Genomic DNA, 17,923 nt, shown 5'->3' on the forward strand with positions numbered 1-17,923 from the left:
CGGACGCTGGTTTGATTTCAGAGGGGCCGGAACGAGGGCCTGAGCAGCGGCACACTCTCGAAGTCCTCCTCGTCGGGCATGCAGAGCTGCGGGGAGGAGGAAGGGGAGGAGGGCGCCGACGCCGTGCCCCTCCCCCCGCCCATGGCCATCCAACAGCACAGCCTGCTGCAGCCGGATTCACAGGACGACAAGGTACGGGCCCCGCCACCTAGCACCAGCGTCACAGCAGGGCTGAGGACAGGCGGCGGGAAGCTGTGCGGCCTGTTTTCACCCCACACGTAGGAATACCAGAGTCAGTTTAGAGCAAGCAGTGGGCCAGCACGTGTCGTTTCTCCTACAGACACAGTCACTGCATTTTTAATAATGCTTCAGTAAGTGCTGCCTCTACAGTGACTTTATTTTCTTTTTACCGTACTGACCAGTGTCCCTGAGACAGGAGTCAGAGAAATCTCACGCAATCTTGGGGTCGCAGCCCTGAATGAACACTAGGCCATCTTGCTCTCTCTGCTAGGTGTTTTTGCACACGGGCGTTGTTTCCAGATGACGTGGTGCTGCTGTCCAGTTGGTCTCTCCGGCATGCCTGCCGTTAGTGCCAAGGGTCACCTGGGGTGCAGGGATAGGTGCCAGGGTCTAGGAATCGGTTCACAACCATGAGTCTCCTCTTCAGGTGTATGTGGAGGCTTCAAACCAATCTTGGGTTTTTGTTTGTTTGGTCAGTTCTTACCTGATCTATGACAACTTTGTGCATCCAGGTGTAGAGCCCTAAAGTATCAAAATGGAAAGCTGGTAACTGGCTTGTACGTCCCCTTACGTTCTGGCCCCGGTGTGCTTCCCAAAACTGGCAGGTGTTGAAAACCATGCTATGAAGTCATCACCGGAGACCTTTTCTTTTTTGGCAGTAACGAAGTTTTCTGAGTAAAACAGATGTTTTCATCATTTTCCCCCATTCTTCCTCTTTTTCCTTCCCTGACTCCCTCCTCCATGCTAACACGGTCATTTGCTGGACTGCCTGTGTTTTATGATCTGGACCGTGCCCCGGCCCCGTGACCGACACGTGTGAGGCCGAGGCCGACTACGCAGTCGTAGCCTGGGCAGCCATCTCCCGCCTCCTCCCGCTTTGTGGCTCGGAGCGCGCGGTCAGGGCGCTGCGGGTCTTGGCTGAGGACGTGGCTTGGGTTGGAGTCTGGCGTTTGGGGGCATCTGAGGTGCTGGCCGCGTGCTGCGGGCAGCTGAGGGGAGGTGACAGAGGACCTCGCCCCCTGCACAGAGTAGCCTCGGCAGGAAATGGGAATGCGTCACTTCTCAGACGATTCCTAAACTGCTTTGTGGCATTCGAAGCGATAACCTTCTTTTAAAGCACAGAACTGACATTTCTCAAATCTGATGGTTAGCCAAAGTGAGGTGGAGGGCCTGGTTGACTTGTTCCCCCAAGAAGAGTGTTTTTCTCCATCTGGAGAGTGGATTGCACAGTGTACTTTGGTTTGCTAGAATCACGTATCAGTTGCTGCGTTACCTCATTGGGTTTTATCAGTAGCAGCTCTTCATTTGCAAAAGTCTGTAGTGATATTCCCAGCGAGTATATTACCTTGTGACTAATATTTTGTTTTGTTCTGTTTTCTCTTTTTGTAAACTTTCACTGCAGCATTATGTTGATTTGTGTTCTGTGTCTGTTTTGGCTCAGTTTCCTTACCTCTCCATTTGAATTTTTTTCTTCGTTTTCTTCACCCCATACTCCAGATTTCATTAGACCAAACCAACATTTGTTTTGCAAAGCGCATACATGGATCCACATATGTAAAAGCCTTGTTGTGAATGTACAAACCCATATCTGTCTACTGTGAGAAATGCATCGTTAGGACAGCTAGCCGTGTGTCGCATGCTTCTCTGCTGTCCTTAATATGAAGCAAGGTTCATATTATGCCCTCTTCTAGTCTCCAGTTAATCGATGGCACGAGTAATCTGCAAACACGCCGTGTTTGCTAATTACTGAAACTTGAATTCAGTAGTCCCTCCCTGAAATTCCTTAACTGTCACCCCCTGTACACCCTGATTCTAGCCGTAAACGGCATCTGGTAGCTTGTGAGGCCACAGATCTTCTGTACTCTGCACTAATCATTGGGGAAATGGATGGCACAGAAAATGGTGAGCTCGTCCCCCTCTGCCCTGTCTGGTCAGTGCACCCTGGTTCCTTTCCTTTTCTTTCTTGTTTCTTTCTTTTAACCCCATAAACACAGGAAAGCCATTTTTAGTATCCTGTTTTGTTTTCCGGGTTGTTTAAGGATTCACTCATTAGAACTTAAGCCTTTCATTCTTCCGTTGATCAGATTCCGTCCTTTTTTTCCTGCTTAGCCACTAGCCTTGCTGGTAGTTGCCAAAGTTATCGTAAGAATCTCCCCGTGCCCGGTCACCTCTTTTGAAAAACATTATGATGTTACATGACTGAGGATTAAAAAACAGACTTTGTCTGCTTTCCACATGTATCCCAGACAGGTTTTATTTAATATTTCATGTCAGAATATTGTAAATTTAAAAGGATGACTTTAAATAAATGCAAACAAAGACAAACTTGTGGTCTTTTTGTCTGGACTTACTTTGAAAAAGAGCTTGAGCTTGCAGGAGAATTTACTGTCTGTCCGGTGACTAACGTGAGGCATTCCCCCTCCCCCCTTTCTTTTTCTTAACTTCTTCCGTAGGCCTCTTCCCGGTTATTAGTCCGGCCCACCAGCTCCGAAACGCCAAGTGCGGCCGAGCTCGTGAGTGCGATTGAAGAACTCGTGAAGAGCAAGATGGTAAGGTTTCCCAGACAGAGCGAGCCTGAGCTTTGGAAACCGCTCTCGGGGCTGCTGAATGTGCTTGGGGCGTGTTACACAGGTGGAGACCCCAAGGCCACCCTCCCTTCTGACCACCCTGCCAGTTTGGGGGTCCCCAACATCACCCTCAGGTTCAGTCATTGGCTTGGACGACTTCCAGAACTCAGAGAAGGCGTTGTGCCCGCATTTGTGGTTTATACTGTGAAAGGACATATTCAAGTCAGCCAGGGAGGAGGTGACACGGGGCAGGGTGCAGCTGTGGTTCAGGGTTCAGGCTTCCAGCCGTCCCCTCCCGGTAGGGTCATGCAGAGTGCTGACGTCTCCTGTCCTGACAGTGGTGTCTGACATCATTGCATGTCACACACGGGAGAGTCTGGCCAGCCAGGGATGCTAACCCGAGCCCTGGTGTTCAGAGTGTTTATTTGAGCTCAGTCATGGACGCAAGACTGACTGCTTGCGTGGCTCCCCTTTGTCCCCTGCCCCTCCAGAAAGCAGGACCCCACGTGGCCCAAAGCCCCCAGCAAGAGTCATACCGTTGGCATAGACGCTCTGTCTTGGCCCGAGGCCCCTCTGTAAACAAACATTCCTGTCAAGAAAGATATCCCAGGAGATTGGAGGTGCCTCCCAGGAGCCAAGATTATAATCCATTCCTGCACCCTCACTGATAGCAGTGCTAACACCATTACAGCTGTGGTCGGGTCGGCTCCACTCGTCCACGGTGTGCCCAGGCTCAGTGGTACCCACAGATAGGTTGACAGTTTCTTTTGCTGTCTCTGAGGTCTTTCTTCCGGATTTACAGTGTACAGGAGAGAAAAGCTTGCATTATTATGTAAGGGCTTTATTTTCTGAGTGACCTCTGCATTTCCAGTTGGTCAACATGGATTTGTTTAATAAAAGCCCCAAAGTCAACAATACTGATTTGAAGTTAGATAGGTGTACATTGCTTCTAACTGATTCAAAGCAATTCTGTGTTTCTTCAGTTTTCCTATGAGATGGAAAAACCATTATTGGCAACAACATTTACATTACTATATCCTACAACTCCCGTAAAGTGACTTAACATCATTTAAACGTCACCTCTCTGAAAATAAAAGCCCCCAGCCTCTCTTACCAGTCCATCTTCCAGAGGTAACCACTGTGATCAGTTTGGTAGATTTCCCTGCAGATGTTTTCTCGGCAGGTGCACACATATGCGGGGAGGTGAGAGGGACAGGATGCTTGTGCCTGCTCTTTCTTTCAGAGTGGATTTGTGGAGTTTTTAAGATTTTGAGACTTGGTATATCTTGAGGATCTTCTCACATCAGTACATACAGATTTACTTCATTTTTTGTACTGGCTGCATAGTAGTCCACTGTATCGATGGCAGTGATCATCTCGTGAGGGCTTACTCTAACCCAGGCCCCATTCTAAGTGCTGAGCATGTATTAACATATTGGAAGTCCAAGGAGGTAGGTACACACTATTGTCATTTTATTTTACACATGAAAAAACTAAAGCCACAGAGTTTAAAAACTTAACCAGCCACGAAGGAGCAGAGACCTCATTATGCTATAATTTATTTAAATACATCCCTAGTAATAATACATACGTGTGTATGTGTGTGTGTATAAAGTTTTCAGTTTTGCACTACTGTAAACACCCATGTTGGCTATGTGTGCGTGGTTGTGTCTGTAGGGTAGATTTTCAACGTTGGAGTTGCCAGATCAAAGAGTATACTTTTTAAGTTTAGACATTTATCTTCCTTCCATCAGGTATTAACTGGGTAATGTTAGATCATTCCCATTTCTTCTACCCCGAGACAGCTTCTAATCAATCATCTGATCATTCTAATCATCAGAGACTACAAAAGAAACTGTCAACCTATCTCTGCTACCACTGACCCTCAGCACACCTTCAGACACTTCCAAACTAATGAGACTGTGGTTGACTCAGTCAAGTGGGGATTCTGTCAAGAAAAACTCCAGACTGTCTCACTCCACCATCACTGGAATTTCTTCTCAGGCAGTCATGTTCTGAAAGTGACATGATGGGCTTGGAAGTTACGAAGGTTGCTAGTACTTGGTAGACAACCCAAGAACTTGACCCCACTGGTCAAGAATTTGGGATCATTGCAGTTTGAACTGCGCTAAAGCACATCCTGGCTGTCTCTTTGAGACAACTCGATTGATGGTCTAAACAAAGGGTACTTAAGTTGTACCCAGTGAGCTTTCAAACACCCTTAAACATTTTTACAACATTTATACTCCTCAGTTATATGATCATTAAAATTATTCTTGTCTAATAATTGAAATAGTTTTCCCAAGCAATGCTCTGAGGCAACTCTTTGTCACCCTGCCAGGCCATCATTGTGCAAGTACTGACATCGCATTCCATTTTAAGTGGACAGAGATTGGTTTCTGATTAATTCAGATGCGCTTCCAATGCAGAGGAGTTCTACGACACGGTTTCGTTCAGCTCTTACTGCTTTATTCCTTATTCTCAGTTTTAAGGCATTGAACTTTACCGGTCGAAACTAAGTTCTTTCTACTCACTTACGTTTCTCCTTCAGTTAACAGGCCTAAAGCTCTTGGCGTCGTGGAAAGGGCGTAGGTTTTGGAGTCAGGTAGACTTGTGTTCAAACACTGCTGCTTACGCTTAGGCTCTCTGAGCCTGTGTCTTTTAGCTCTACGCTCGGTACAAGTGCTGTTTGCTGCTACGCTGCTAGCAAGGTCCCATCCACATGGGCAGAGTCACTAATGCCTGCCCTTTCCCTGGTGGAAGGACCGTATTTATGCTGTTTGGGATGGACTCGCCCCCTCTTCATTGTCCATGGAATGTAATCTAGATCCTGCCCTCTTTTTCTGACTCAAGGGACACATTGCTGTGTGTTGATTTCCTGTCACTAATCCTCTGATGTCAAACGAGAACTGCTTTTTGTCAATGAAAACTCTGAATCATGTTAATACCCTTTAGCCTGCCCTCTCACGTGACCCTGAGCTCCCCCTGCACACTTATCACGTGCCAGAGATGCATAGTCATCTGCCCCTGTTTTCTTATGGGTGGCCTCTCAGGCTGTAGCGCCTTGGTAGTAGAATTTGCACACTGAATCAGTTACCCTTCAAAAGCTACATGTTAGCTTAACTGGACTGGGAAGAAGCTGTTCAGCTCTTGTGCAGCGTGACGTTCAGGCACCTGAACTTAACCCTAAAACCTGCGGAGTCTGTTGGAAAAATAAAAACTACCCTGAAAACTATTTCCTGGGATTTCGGCCTCTCTCTCATCCCCACATTCCTGATCCTACCAGGACTTGGAAGAGGATGCGTCTTGCCTGCACGTCATTGGCAGTAAGGCAGCAGTGGCCAACAGCCACAGCGACTGTTTGAACTTGACCCTGGGGTTTTCTTTTCTTCGTCGATTGAAATATAAAGGGAGATCTGAGAAAGAATGAAAATAAGTGAAATAAACATCTACCTCAAGAATACTAGAAGAGCAAGAGAAATTAATGAGTTGGAAAACAGAAAAACAGTAGAATAAATAAAACCAAAAACGTGTTCTTTCAAGAAGTAATAAACATCAGGGGCGCCTGGGTGGCGCAGTCGGTTAAGCGTCCGACTTCAGCCAGGTCACGATCTCGCGGTCTGTGAGTTTGAGCCCCGCGTCGGGCTCTGGGCTGATGGCTCAGAGCCTGGAGCCTGCTTCCGATTCTGTGTTTCCCTCTCTCTCTGACCCTCCCCTGTTCATGCTCTGTCTCTCTCTGTCCCAAAAATAAATAAACGTTGAAAAAAAAAATTAAAAAAAAAAAAAAAGAAGTAATAAACATCAGATAACCTTCTTAAGAAAATACAGAGGAGGCACAAATCCACAAAACATGGAATTATATGGAAGTGGCAAACTAAGGAAATTAAAATAACCGTAACACCTTCTGTTAAGCTCTTTGAAAGTAAATTTCACAACCTGGAAATTTATCAAAACTAACCTTAGAGGAGATGGATTGTCTGTGCAGACCTGCCTGCATCTAAGGAACAGAGGGAACCTGCCCATAATACACCACCAAACCCGTAGTGCTTCGCAGATAGGTAATCCATCCGACTCTGTGACGTCCCAGGAGTTTCAATCCCGTGGTGGCCTTTCCCTGGTCATGCCGCCTGTGTGAGAACCGGCGGGCAGGAACACCAAACCACCATCGCGTCCGCCGGGGCGTCTGCACCCTCTCCGGCTGCCCAGCTGGGTTCATGCCCGGCACCTCTGTCCTTTGGGGTCCAGACAGCCGCTCCTCCAGCCGGAGACCAGAGCTTCACAGACCCCAGTGAAGCACCCTGCTTGCAGCTCTGTTTGAAGGGACATCTACAGACATCTTCTTGGTTTTCTTTATTTTTTATCACCATTGAAAGGAGCAGAATTGAATCCAACGAGCATCAGCTGTTTCCTTGCAGGCCTAGACGGGAGACAGTGCGAAGCACCCCGTTCTCCTCCAGACCCCTGTCGCCGTGATCCATGAGCACAGAGCAAGGCCCTGCTATTTCCCGTAGAGTGCTGGCTTCCAGTAAAGGTCAATAACTATTTACTTAAAAATAAGAGTGCTGTTTTCTCATCAAGCCCCGTTCCTTGACGGTTTATCACAAATAAGCACAGCAGTTGGTGTGTTTCCACAGCTCCGTGGGTTTGGTGAACAAAATTACATGGACTGACTTTGTGTCCTTAGAGCTGTGCTTAGTGACAAAGCCTGCACTGGTCTGCTACCCTCAAGGGGAGAAAATTGGACGAGCATTGGAGGTTTTGATTTGATAGGAAATATTAAGTGTCCTGAAGTTTGTTTTGAACTTTTCGTTTGAAGATAAGCTAATCACACTTTCCCAGTTCAGTTGGTAAACTGCCCCTTGATCGTCTCTGCATCTCCAGCTGGGTGCTTTGGAAATTTTAAAAGAACCGTAACCCATACCCCTAGGAGCTTTAGGAATTCAGGGTAAGAAGCACAGTTAATATGTACCAGCGAGAAAGCAAACAGCCGCTAATCGTTGTCACATTAATCCAGGGGCAGAAGTCCACTTCCGAGTCAGATGTGTTGACCACACCGCAGAGCTCTGTTCGAGGTTCCGCAGGGCATACGACACTGAAAACAGTCACTCGTGAAAACCAAAATCCAGTGGGGAGTGAGAGTCTAGGATGCGTCATCAAGACAGCATGACGGCTGCTGCTGCCCAAGAGGAGGGAGGTCGCAAGTGTCCAGAAACAGAGATCCGTTTCACTGGGCGATCTGTGTGCACTGACGCGGGAGTCAAGGCTTCGTGGATAATGAAGAAACAAAGCCCACGTTCTTTAACGCAGAACGCCGACGTTGCCATGTAGCCACCACTGAGGGACCCCGGTGATGTGCCTGGGGTCGGCTGGCCTGACGGAGGAGGTTCCCCGCACTGGACAGGAATATAACCGAGAAGAAAATGGCTACGTTCGAAATTCGTGATACGTCCAGAGATGGGTGCAATGCTCTGCTGTACACAAGTTGTATCATTTCTAATTATTTGGTGACAAAGAATAGAATGTATTAATGCATATAAATTCACTGTCCTCTTTGTTCTGACTTATCTACCCAGCTCCTCTTGCTCCATATTGGTATTAATAGTGGGGGGTTTTGTTACCAAATACCGTGTAATATCACAAATGTGGATCTTCTCATTTTATAGTCCGGCTTTCTGTATTTTCTGGTTTATGAGATTTTCCGATCCTAATTTCAGCCTCGTGGACTGTAGGCTGGAAACATGACTGGTGGTCTGGTTTTCTTTCAGGCTCTGGAGGACCGGCCCAGCTCACTCCTTGTTGACCAGGGAGACAGTAGCAGCCCCTCCTTCAACCCTTCCGACAACTCCCTTCTCTCCTCCTCTTCGCCCATTGATGAGATGGAGGAAAGGAAATCCAGCTCCTTAAAGAGACGGCAGTAAGAGATGTTTCCAGTGTCACTGTCGGCTGTGCTCTGGTCTTCGTCGCCTTCAAAAATGTGACTGGGGTTCATCTCTGAATCAGGGCAACCAGGAGATCCAGGGTCTCTCTTGGAATAATTGTGTATATGTTTGAAATTCTCTCAGAACCTCTTAAGGGTGCAGTAAGCCTTAGCTGCAGGTGTTTGTGGTTTGTTTGTTTGTTTGTTTTTCTTAGAGTTTGGAAAAATGTTTGTTCGTTTGTTTTATAAGCTGTATGCCCAGCGTCAGGCTTGAGCTCACAACCCCAAGGTTAAGAGTCACACATTCTTCCAACTGAGCCAGCCAGGTGCCCCTGTAGCTCTATTTTTTGTTATTTGCATGTTGTACTTTATTTATAAATGATACATGCATGTCTCCTGTCACTTCTAGGGGGGAAAGTGCTGTGCTTTCTATCATATGTATAGTTGTGAAGGAAAAGAAAGCAACATAAAATCAGATGTAATTTGATTCAAAACACTTGAATATTTTTCAAACACACCTTCCTGATAGCGTCTCAGTTCCAGTAAAGCTGCTTACGGTAAAGAGTCCTGAAAAACATTACAAAAGGTTTAAACTTGCCTTTGGAGAAGAGGGAAAACTTGTATGCTGCGTGAGGGCAGATACTGGATTTTATTGAGTGCTCTCTCCCAGCAGTCTGTATCTGGTACGAGATGCCCACTCAGTGCTGGTCGAATGAACAGACCAACAGACCTTTTCAAGGCCGGCCGAGGTGGTTTGCTTTTCAGAGCAACCGATTGTCTCCTCTTATCGGAGAGGCCTTAAACAGTTATGAGTGGTCAGACCCAAGGCTTTAAATATCTGAGTTAAAATTTTTTCTTACATGTCCAGTGAAGCTTAAAATAATTGTTTCAAAACAAAACAAACTTGCTTCCTTTAACGTTGTGCCTTTATGACAAATTTATGTCTAAGCCTCTCTTTATTGTCTGTATATGTGATTAGAGTCCACAGCTGTCATGGTTCATGTACATGAACCTGTAAGTGATTTGGGACATTCAAGAATTAGAGACCCAATTGTGTAAATTTGATACATTACAGATCCAGTCCCAGCAGGAGTCTGACCTGACAAAAGCAAAGTGCTAAAGAATTCATTTAGAAAATGAAGAGTTGGGGTCCTAACACTCGTTTTTCTCTCTCTTTCCAGCTATGTTTTGCAAGAACTAGTGGAGACAGAGCGTGACTATGTGCGGGACCTCGGCTGTGTGGTTGAGGTCTGTGTTTTCAGAGATTTAATGACCTATATCAGACACCAAGAGTTGTCAAGGGAGTATCAAACATGTACACCAATAACTTCTCAAAAACTTTAAAAACATTTGACACCCCCTCCCGCCAAGAAAACTAAGTTTGTGAAAAGTGAAATTTAGCCAATTATCTTAATCTGTATTCACCTTTAAATGCTTTTTTCACATAACGCATCTTTGACATGGTCATCTTTTTTTACAGTTAAGTTTTTAAATTATTTCAGCCAACCACTGCGTTTATTTTTGGGGATCTTGCCCTTAATGATTTACAAAAGTGGATATCCCTGCAGAAACAGGAGAGCGTCAGTGGTGGAAAAAGTCAGCGTGGCCAGCTGTGGCTTCAGATCCACCCTGGGTCCACCTGGGTTCGGGGCTGCTCTGTCACAGCACTAGGCCACCTACTTACACTTTTCACGGAAGAAATGCAGCACTAGCGGCATTGCCCAGAAGTTGCTGTGCACTGTGGAGCCATGACAAAACTAGTGCCATCCACACTGGATCGAGGCCATCTCCAGGCTCATCCCTGGCATTGAAGTTCAGGGCATAATCATATTTGTAAACTCAACTCAGCAGAAAGCTGTTTTTATACCATAAGATACTACTGTTCTTTCAGCTTTGTAAATATATCTAGGTTGATACTTTTTGGGTGTTCATTCCATTAAAAGTAACGGCTTTTACAGTTAATTTTGTAACCAAAGATGTAGCAAGCTCGATGTGTCTGCCTGCGGTTATTGTTAACAGTAAAATAAGTTGAATTTCTTAAGAGATTCCGGTCAAGGCTGAATCCCATTCAAGTTAAATGGAAGTTGTAAGCCACATTTTAGCAACATATTTAATCAACTGCTGTTAAAAAAATCAATTTATGAAAGGAATGTTGTTAAATTCTCATTTAACGAAGTATGTAGATAATCCAAAAAGAAAAGGAAATCTGTTTATATTATGCTGAGAACAGAGGAGATATGTTTTTGGCCAAATAGTTAATGTTTACAAGCTGATAAGATGATTTGTTTTTGTGAAACCATTTACATTTAAATGTCTTCAGTTCCTTAGAAGAATTTGGATCTATTAATTCCCAATAGTTCAAGGAGAGAAAATCTTGGCATGGCATATGACCGTACATGTGGTGCCAGTGAAAGACACTTTTCATATAGGATTTTTGCTTGTTTTTAAACGAAGAAAGGGTTGTGAGGCGTTGCAGATGTCTGTTTTGTTCTTTATGAGCGTTGATCCATAAATCATTATCTGACTCCAATACGTTCACTGAAACAAACTTATTTGTAAATGCTCACAGGGCTACATGGCTCTCATGAAAGAAGATGGTGTTCCTGATGACATGAAAGGGAAGGACAAGATTGTATTTGGCAACATCCATCAGATTTATGACTGGCACAGAGAGTACGTAAAATACATGCCATGCCTGACGGTGCACACCCAGCGTCCTCCCTTGCTAAACTGCATCGTGTCAGGCAGATGGTAACGGGTGTTTACCGGTTCGCTTCCTTTTATCACCTGTAACCTCGTGGAGGTAGCTGGTGCAAAGGAAATACAATGTGCCAAGGAGTTTTGTGGTAGCATCTCGTGGCCAGGGGAAGAGTCTCTTCTGTGTGCTGGTCCATCCGGGAAGCCCGCCTGGGGGTGGCTGGCCTGACTGCCTGAGTTCAGAACCTAGTCCTGACCTTGAGCCATTTGCTTCCCTTCCCTGTCTCCGGCCTTCATCTGCACAATGCAGTTCATAGTCTTACCATCCACCGCACGGGGTTTTTGGTGAAGGGAGACTGAGGTAACATATGTAAAGTGCTCAGAATAACATCTATGTAGAGTAAGCTTCAGTAAAATTTCCAGTTAGAATTGCAGCCATCTGTTGAATAATTACAAATTATTTTAGAGGGCTTTCAAGATACTGTTTTTTCCAAGAATTTTAATGGAAAAAGTAGACCTACCTGCACACGAAAATCAGATTTGAGCCCCAATACATGGTTGAACCCGTCCTCATCAGGAGGAGATCCACATGGGGGCTGGTACCACAATACATTTGCCCCTTCAGGTCACCTTACTGCTGCTTTTTTTAAGTTTATTTTATCTATTTTGAGAGAAAGAGAGTGAGAGTGAGCAAGCACGAGCAGGGGAGGGACAGGGAGAGGGAGAGTCCCAAGCAGACTCCAAGCTGTCAGCACAGAGCCCGACATGGGGCTCATGCCACAAACCATGAGATCGTGACCTGAGCCGAAGAGTTGGATGCTTAACCGACTGAGCCACCCAGACGCCCCACCTTACTCCTAATTTTAAAAATCCTTAACCATTTGCGGATTGCTTAATGCCAGCCGTTGATATTGTCGTGGGATGTTCCAGCTGCACTGTTCTGTTCCCATGACCTAGACTGGCCACCTGCTTTCCTGTTTTTATGTGCACTCCTGTCCTCTCAGCCTAGAACACGTTCCCATCACTTTCGAAGCCCAGGTCAAATGATCACTGTCAATTAGACGCGCTCCCTCCTCTTTGCAGATAGCATACATAAATGTGCTTTTTAAACTGTAAAATCCTATGCAGATACAAGGAGGGGTTATCGTGGTAGGTGTATCAAGTAGTGTTTTATTACTTCTAAATGTATCTGTCCTAATAGAGTGTAAAGCCTTTGAACCCAGGTACAGGGTCACCATTTTCCTATTACCCCATAGTATCTAACTCAGTTGGACTCCTAAATACAGAATGGTCAACTTCAGACACGGCGTAATTCAGAGACTTCCCAAGAAACTACAGCGAATCTAAGTGTAAGAAGGGATCTTTGGTGCCACTCTCTAGTCTGCCACTTCCAGGTCTGGTTCGGAAGCTGTGACGGGAGGGGAAAACGGCACAGTGCTCCTGGGACGACCACCTGGAGGTGGGGCCTGCCACAGGGTGCAGAGCTGTCTTAAAACCCCAAGTGCTAGAAACTTCCACATAGCATTCATTGATGTGCTGGTTTGCGGGTTAATAAAATACCAAACAGGGCGCCTGGGTGGCTCAGTCGGTTAAGCATCCGACTTTGGCTCAGGTCGTGAGGTCACGGTTTGTGGGTTTGAGCCCCACATTGGACTCTGTGCAATCAGCACAGAGCCTGCTTGGGGTTCTCTTCCTCTCTCTCCGCTCCCCCCCACACGCTCTATCTCTCTATATATCTCAAAATAAATTTTTTAAAAAACCTTAAGTAAAAAAATAAAATAGCACACATAAATATCAGCGTGGGTAAGTGATCACTAAGGTGGGCAGATGTCTTAAAGTCAGCTGTGGCCCAGAAGGGAGAAAGAGCGACTGTGCACAGCTCTTCTGTTTCTGTGCTTACACCTGATTTCTGTCTTAATGGGAGCTAATACTCCTAACCTAGAGGCTAATTTGGATAGTATTTAAGAAAACTTTATAAAACTGACACAGGTAACATATTCAGTATTTTACGTCTATTCTTCCCCAATCTGAGCTCCCTAAAAATTATCATAGAATGAATATGAATCTCAAGTTTTCAGAAATAAAAACAAGCAATCATCTTGGAAACCTTTATTTTTTTCTCAGTATTCGGCCATGATACATATTTGCTTGTGTCCTTAAGAAAAATGAGACAAAAAATGTGGATTGTCCAAGAGAAGGAAAGGTTGCCGGTCATGGGATGGTCTCATTCTGCCTTGTCTTTTTTAATTGTGTGTCTCTTGTGGTTTCTGTCCTAACAAAATGTTTTTTGTGCACATTACATTTCTTAAGTGCATACCTTACATTTTCCAGTTGATTGTGTCAAAACAGACTATTTTGAAATCTAAACCTCAGTCTAAAATCAGAAGGCCAGGGGCACGTGGGTGGCTCAGTCGGTTGGGCGTCCGACTCCATCTCAGGTCATGATCTCTCACAGCTTGTGAGTTCGAGCCCCACATCGGGCTCTGTGCTGACAGTTCAGAGCCTGGAGCCTGCTTCAGATTCTGTGCCTTCTTCTCTCTGTGTCCCTCCCCTGCTTGTACTCTGTGCCTCTCTCTCTCCCTCTCTCTCAAAAATAAATAAGTAAATATTTTAAACATTTTTTTTAAATAAATAAAAATAAAATCAGAAGGCCAAATTGGAAATGGCTCTAATATTTCTCTTCTCATTTCAGCTTTTTTTTAGGAGAGTTGGAGAAGTGCCTTGAAGATCCAGAAAAACTAGGATCCCTTTTTGTTAAACATGTCAGTACAATAACATTATTTATGTTCTGTTCTGATATGGTCATGCTTAGTAACTGATTTTTCAGATTAAAGGAGAACTCACTGGTAGTTTACAAAAGGTCTTCTGTTGAGAATAAAATCAAACCGTGCAGTGTCAGCGAATTGGAATTAAGCCCCCCTCTTGGACACAAATGACCTGCTTTCCTGGTCACCAAGCCCCAGCTGGCTGTTTAGCTCAGGGCAGTACAGAGTGGCCAGGAGGACCAGAGGCAGACCTGAAGCAGAACATCTGGGGATGTCTGTCTGTGGACAGACACGTGTTTAGTGAAGAGGGGATGTACCTAAACAGACAGGAGGTTTCGCATAGGAGCCAAATATATGTGCAGATCTGAAATATGTTAACGTTAAAGGTCTCTTTAGGAAATTCTTCCGTAAAAAAAAAAAAATTAGTGATAAGAGTTTTGGCATTTTTTGCAAACCTCTTGAATGTCTGCCTTAACAGAAAACAGATGGATTTTTTTTTTTTATATCTACTTCTACATTCATTCTATTGTGGAATTTTTTGTGGTTAAAATATATGAAAAAAAAATCCGTCCTCATACAGATCGAGCTGGAAAGGTACAAGTATTTTGATACTCTTTTCAGAAAATTATGGCTAGTTTTCTGAGATGTTACACCAAAACTCGAACAAGTGATAATATCATAAAGCTTAGCTACCATGTAGAATCGGACAAGCCCTTGCTGGACTTCTCCCTTGCTGTTACACTAGAAGCCATGGAGGCAGCTCGCATTTACAGGCTTTCACCCTCACACCAGCTTGTGAGATCATGCATTGGTCAGTTGGAAAATACTGGTCAGTTCACCAGGTTAGATCTTCCAGACGCTGAGACATTTTGTTATACAGTATCAAAAAGTCAGAATTGTTCATGTCACCACCCCTCTTTCTAGACCAGTCTTTAGGTGTTGTCGAGAAAACAGTGGCATGTGTGGGTTTTCCACAGTTCTCTACCTTGACAGCTCAGAGTTTTATTATTAACAGATACTGCCAGTTTGCCTTGGAACGACACGCTTCTTTTGTTCATGTTCCAGAAAATGTCTGCCAGATACCCAAGTATAAGTAATTACATTTTGTGTCCATCCTCTCTCAAGTAAAAATGGCAGTCCTCAAAAACCAACAGTTAATTTAGCCCCCAGCTCAGTGCCACAAATGGTTTTGCTTGAGACAACCCATCATATGCACCAGAAGTGTTACGAGGGAGGACCTCTGTTTTGTCACAAGAACATTAAAAAGATATATACTCCATGGCTGAGTTTAAAGAAAATGGACTTTTATTACTGAATCCGGGACATTCTGAGGTAAAACCGGCAGTCTTCTTGCCAATGTGGGGGGGTGAATATTTGCCAAGATGCCAGCTGGTTTTACACATCAGCACGAAGAAAAGGGTAAATGACATCTTAGTATTAGTTGGAAAATACTTTTGACCCTCTGGATCCCCTGAAAGGCCACAGGGGCCCCCAGAGCTCTGCACACCACACTTTGAGCATCACCGGATTGAGGGATGGCTTGCTGGGTACCTGTCTCCCTGCCTTCAGCGTTTGAGATTAAAGAGGCTTTTCTTGTGTGCTAAAACCAACACTTCCCAAGACCACTGGGCCATTTGGAGGGGCGACAGTCATTCTTCATTTGAAACCAAGAACCCCGTCCTCTTGTTGCCCCTGGTTGCTATTTGCCGGGTAAAGTGAGGGGTCTGAAATACCTAAGAGGGCGATGAGGACAGACTGCTTTGGGGGCTACAAAGCAGAATGCTACCCTAGTCATGTATCTGGAATGTGCTCCCACGGGCCTGAACCACGGTTTTAAGAAAATTCCCTTTATGAATGTGCTGAAATGTGCATGTACTCTTATATTCTAGTTGAACTTCCAGTTGTTTTAACCCATCTGTTTGCCTTTTTCATTCCTAGGAGAGAAGGTTGCACATGTACATAGTTTATTGTCAAAATAAACCAAAGTCTGAGCACATTGTCTCAGAATACATTGATACCTTTTTTGAGGTAAGACCCAAGATGGAAACAAAGCATTTCTGAATCTTTTGTTAAGGCTGATGTCAAAAATTAAAATATCATGTTTGCCAGGAATGAAGCAAGTCTCAGGAAGTTAGCCTCAGTTATGAGAGTTCTGAACCTGTTTCTTTCCTGTAAGTCAGAGAAATGAGTAGGAGTTCAGCCTGGGCTTGTGTACTCCCTTAGCTTTCAGAAGACTGGGGTCATTGTTAAAATAAAGGGATTTATTTAAGCAGTTTTGAACCTAAGTCTCATTACAGATGCAGAATAACTCATGATCTAAACGTTTAGCCTAAAAATAAAACGTGTTTGTATGAATAAAAGAAGGCAATTGAAAGAAGGTCTTTAAACAAGGAAAAAAGACTTTTACAAATAGCCCTCGGACGTTGAAGAGGCCACTCTGAGAAGTCGTGCGGGCCTGGTTGGGTTTTGTGCAGCGTGGCCGTCTTCCCCACTGCCTTTCCTGCCGTGTAGTTAGCATTTCCGACCGTTAGACTGACTTGACAACCGCCTTTTAAAAGACAACACTTAAGACCTTTCTTCTCTCCTTTAAAACCCCAGGACCTAAAGCAGCGTCTTGGCCACAGGCTGCAGCTCACAGATTTGCTCATCAAACCAGTGCAGAGGATCATGAAGTACCAGCTGCTCCTGAAGGTGAGTGTTTGCTGGGTGCAGACTGGGAGTCGGGCGTTTGTTTGGTGAGAAGGCCAGACGAGTGAGGGGAAGGAAGTTTGGGCAGGTGAAGGGACTCTTTCCTGTGAAAAAATACCCAGCAGTCTTCTTCTGATTTTAAATATTTCAGAGTAAATTTCTTAAAATCTAATAAGGCACCTTTACATCAAGGTCTGAATCAAAATGTTAGTTGAAGTGAACTTTTTCCTCACCACAGAACCATTTTCCTGGCTCTGTCGACTCTATATGTTCCCTCATCTTCCTGGGGTCCTGGGTTAAATTCAAATGTCAGTCCCCACCTGTTGCTTCTTTTGGCTCTGACAGGGCTCAGGACCCTTGAGTGGTTTAGATTTCTAAGCACGATTCAAGGCAAAGCCACACGGTTTTCTGGGACAAAAGTGACTGTTGAAATGTATTGAGATTCCTTCGAATACGAATATATAACTTGGAAGCTGGGTATCTACAGAGATCAGAGCTGTCTTGGAGTAAAAGAGGAGCCATTACCTGCTTAGATTTGGTTGATTTTGCTCTGCTACAGCTTGAAATCCACGTAAGGGTATCTTTTCACCAAGTTATTGGGAGAAAGAACTGAGAACATGCAGCTCAAGCGCCTGGCCCGGTGCCTGGCACATCAGGAATGATTCAGAAGGTTAGCTGCGTAGCTGCTGTGTGATCATCGCCCCTATCATGTTCTCTCTGTGCTTCTTGCAGGACTTCCTCAAGTATTCCAAAAAAGCTAGCCTGGATACATCAGAATTAGAGGTACCTACCTCCCCCCAGTGTGCTGGCCCAGCTTTCCCCTAATCCCCCCATGTCTCCCATGTCTCCCAAGCAGCCCACTCCTGGAGGAGTCTGTCCCTGGGGCCTTGAGTCCCTCCACTGGGATGTGCCCTGTGTACACGAGGGGGTGGGGAAGTCGGGAGGTGGACTTGGGGGTGGATGTGAGGGTAAGCACACCAACCCTCCCCGGAGGGCGCTGACCATTGGTGCTATCTCTCACGCGCTCTCTCTCTCTCTCTCTCTCTCTC

General features: G+C 45.1%; 1 protein-coding gene across 2 annotated transcripts in view; it reads left to right on the forward strand.

The window, feature by feature from the left end:
• TRIO (trio Rho guanine nucleotide exchange factor) overlaps window positions 1-17,923 on the forward strand; it is a 234,913-nt gene that overhangs the window by 193,113 nt on the left and 23,877 nt on the right. The window contains exons 35-43 of one of the 2 annotated variants that reach the window (XM_040494140.1): window positions 22-192; window positions 2,694-2,789; window positions 8,573-8,721; window positions 9,906-9,972; window positions 11,294-11,397; window positions 14,114-14,183; window positions 16,125-16,214; window positions 16,785-16,877; window positions 17,607-17,657. In XM_040494140.1, the coding sequence (XP_040350074.1) occupies window positions 22-192; window positions 2,694-2,789; window positions 8,573-8,721; window positions 9,906-9,972; window positions 11,294-11,397; window positions 14,114-14,183; window positions 16,125-16,214; window positions 16,785-16,877; window positions 17,607-17,657 (891 nt within the window). Of the gene's footprint in view, window positions 1-21; window positions 193-1,642; window positions 2,566-2,693; window positions 2,790-8,572; window positions 8,722-9,905; window positions 9,973-11,293; window positions 11,398-14,113; window positions 14,184-16,124; window positions 16,215-16,784; window positions 16,878-17,606; window positions 17,658-17,923 lie in introns of those variants that run through there. The other variant, XM_040494134.1, reaches the window with a different exon arrangement.

The sequence above is a fragment of the Herpailurus yagouaroundi genome, unplaced genomic scaffold (genome assembly GCF_014898765.1).
Source record: "Herpailurus yagouaroundi ecotype Mexico unplaced genomic scaffold, PumYag 29, whole genome shotgun sequence".
In the NCBI taxonomy this organism is placed as follows: domain Eukaryota; kingdom Metazoa; phylum Chordata; class Mammalia; order Carnivora; family Felidae; genus Herpailurus; species Herpailurus yagouaroundi.